This window comes from Pteropus alecto, unplaced genomic scaffold, assembly GCF_000325575.1.
Source record: "Pteropus alecto unplaced genomic scaffold, ASM32557v1 scaffold45, whole genome shotgun sequence".
Taxonomy (NCBI): domain Eukaryota; kingdom Metazoa; phylum Chordata; class Mammalia; order Chiroptera; family Pteropodidae; genus Pteropus; species Pteropus alecto.
In genome coordinates this window covers 16147941-16150867 of record NW_006442491.1, presented here as the reverse complement: position 1 = coordinate 16150867, position 2927 = coordinate 16147941, and the positions used below count along the sequence as shown (strand labels likewise).

At 32.4% G+C, this 2927-nt stretch overlaps 1 protein-coding gene across 1 annotated transcript in view; it reads left to right on the top strand.

Moving 5' to 3' along the window:
* The window catches only part of ATRN (attractin), a 140470-nt gene that overhangs the window by 97474 nt on the left and 40069 nt on the right, over positions 1–2927 (top strand). The window contains exon 22 of the mRNA XM_006921643.3: positions 1128–1222. Coding sequence (XP_006921705.1) covers positions 1128–1222 — 95 coding nt within the window. The remainder of the gene's footprint in view (positions 1–1127; positions 1223–2927) is intronic.

The following is a 2927-nucleotide window of genomic DNA, read 5'->3' as shown; positions in this document are numbered from 1 at the left end:
AGCACAATTTATAAAAGAGAAAGTTTATTGGGAATTATCAAAATTTTAAACTTTTATTTTAAAAAACACCATTATAAACTTTTATTTTAAAAAACACCATTTATTTTTATAAAAATAAAAAACAAGCCACAGACTAGAGAAAATGTTTGCAAAGCATATATTTATTTGATAAAGAGCTTATATTCAGAATATATAAAAGAACTCTTACAACTGAATAAGGAGACATTTCTAGTTAAAAACAGGCAAAAATTTGAATTAGACATTTCACTAAAGAATATATTTGAATGGTCAATAAACCCATTAAAAAAATGGATAACATCATTAGACATTTAGTTATGTGTATTAAAACCACAATGAGATATAACCCTAGAATAACTAGAGTCAAAGGCCAGTACTGTGGCTTAATAGACTACAACTGGATTTTCACATCTGCTTCTGCATTCTGTTGCAACCCATCTCTCTGGTAAAAGTACATTAAAAAAAACTGGCCTCACCAGACATACAGTTGGAAAAAGGTGGAATATTTTAATGACTTTTTCAGATAATTATGACTATTATCCTTTGAGACCATACCAAAACCGGAAAACTGGCCATTTTTTTATGTTTAGTTACCATGTGGAACCCGAAACCACATCAATACATTTTTTGTGATCTGATACATTATAATCTGTTTATCTATTTTGAAAAATAAAAGCCAATGCCAGGTTTTAACAATGATGTGGAGAAACTTCATACGTTCTTTGTGGGAATGCGAAATAGTACTCTTTGGAAAACCATTTGGCTGTTTCTTAAACAGTTAAAATTACCAACAGCTCCCCATTTATAGCATTGTATCCTTAAGCAAAACCTAGCATGTGATAGATATTCAGTTAATATTTGTAGATGAGTTAGGCTGGAGCTTAAATCTCAGCGAGAGTCTTGATATCAGGAGGGTATGGTGGGTTAACCCAAACAAAGTAATACTGCCCACAGACTTGATTTCCTTTGACAAACCCACAGTCCCTGGGTATAAGTGAGCCAAAAATGCTTTCCTGGCTATTGAATATTTATGAGAAAATCAAGCTGTATCTTTAGAGACGTATTCTGTTTATTTCAGTTTTTAAATATACATGTTTTTCTTTCTATAGATACTCTTCTTATTGACTATCAGTTCACCTTTAGCCTATCACAGGAGGATGACCGCTATTACACAGCCATCAATTTTGTGGCTACACCTGATGAAGTAAGGTTAAAAGTCTTCTTACTTTATTTTGAATTTGTGTGGATCTTTTTCTTGGTCATTATGTATAGAAGCACTGCCTTAGCAGTGGTCTCTAGAGTGGAGCACACAGGATGATGTTTAGAGGTATAGGAAAGAAATGTTAGACTCTGCAATTTTATCTTCTTTCTGTCTAAAAGGCAAGAACAGTGTTATTAAGATTTACCAGAATCTGATACACAGACTGATTCAACACACTTGGTTTGCTGATTAGCCCGTTGCATCCCCATACAGAAAATGAGAAGAAACTGCAAGGGGCACTCTTCCCATCAGAGTGGCAGATTGCAGAGCCCAGATTTACTCAAGTGGATCAGAGGCTTAAAAAGCACCCACAAAGAAAGTGAATTGAAATTAATTCCAGTGATACAAGGAAGGTGGCAGAGGTGACACTCCTGCTCCTAGAATAAGTTGTTAGCCTCATTACAAGGTAAAAACAGTAAAGGTTTAGTTGGGTCCAACAAGAAATCAGCCAGAAATAAAATTAAGAAATAATCGAAATTATTAAAACGACTATTAAAAATGTGGATTTATATTTACTTTCATTAATGATGAACCCCAGCCTGCGGTAAGGTACTACCTAGTAGTAGAAGGAAGCCAACACAGCATGACATTCAAAAGTGAAGCCTCTAGAACATGAAGACACACCTATACAATTCCTTCAATGAAATATAAAGTCATTTAATACTCCAGTATGTAATGAAATTTTTCTAAACTTGATGATAAATTATTTACGAGCCTCCTTGGAACTTTCTTATTTTTCATCAATGTATACAAAACCATTTATCATTACAAAATTTCCATCACAGTAATTGTGGCAAATAATACATGGAAAACGGAATGATAATAAGCCAAAGTGTATTTCTTAATTAATTTTTATCAAAAAACATTGCTAAATTTAAAAAACGAATAAATCAGTAGTATAATAAAGTCCACAGTATGGGATGTTTACTATGCAATTAAATGCAAATAAGACTTGTTTTTTGTATTCTATTTCAATGATAAAATTAAGAAGAGAGAATACTAGCGAAGATGCATTCATTCTCAGGAGTGAATAGGTTTAGAAATAGAAATAATACATGACTTTAAATGAAAATATTTTACGGAAAAACTGTAGGCATATCATTTGAGTGGCTGTGTTAAGTTTAAGAAAATTTAGGAAGGAGAGATTTTAGGATAAGATTTTAGCATCACATGAAATTTATTTGCTACCTAATTCATAAACAAGTGGTTGAGGTGCTCAGTCTTTTAGGAGGTAACTGATGTTGTTAATTTTATTTTAAATAAATGTAGTAGACTCTTGGTAATACTTCTTCGTGAGGTGGGGAGTGACCATGAAAATCTTTGGACCTCTCTGTTTATGACATAATATTTAATAGAATTATTCAGTGTATGTGTGTTCTGTCTTTTACTAAAGCACTAGGATTTCAAGTTTATCTTTTCCACGGAAAGAAGTAATTGTTAGTAGTGTGCTGCCAGCAAATATTAAAAATAAACACTTGAGCTATCTCTTCAAGAGGAAGGAGAGGGTATATCAATAAATGAGGTGGTAACTGCTCTGTGAAGCTTCTGGTTGGAAATCACATTTTTAAAATGACTCTTTGGAAATGTTTCCATTTAATTTTGTTCTGTAAAAACTATCAAAACAACACCCTTAAAAATTAATTTTCTA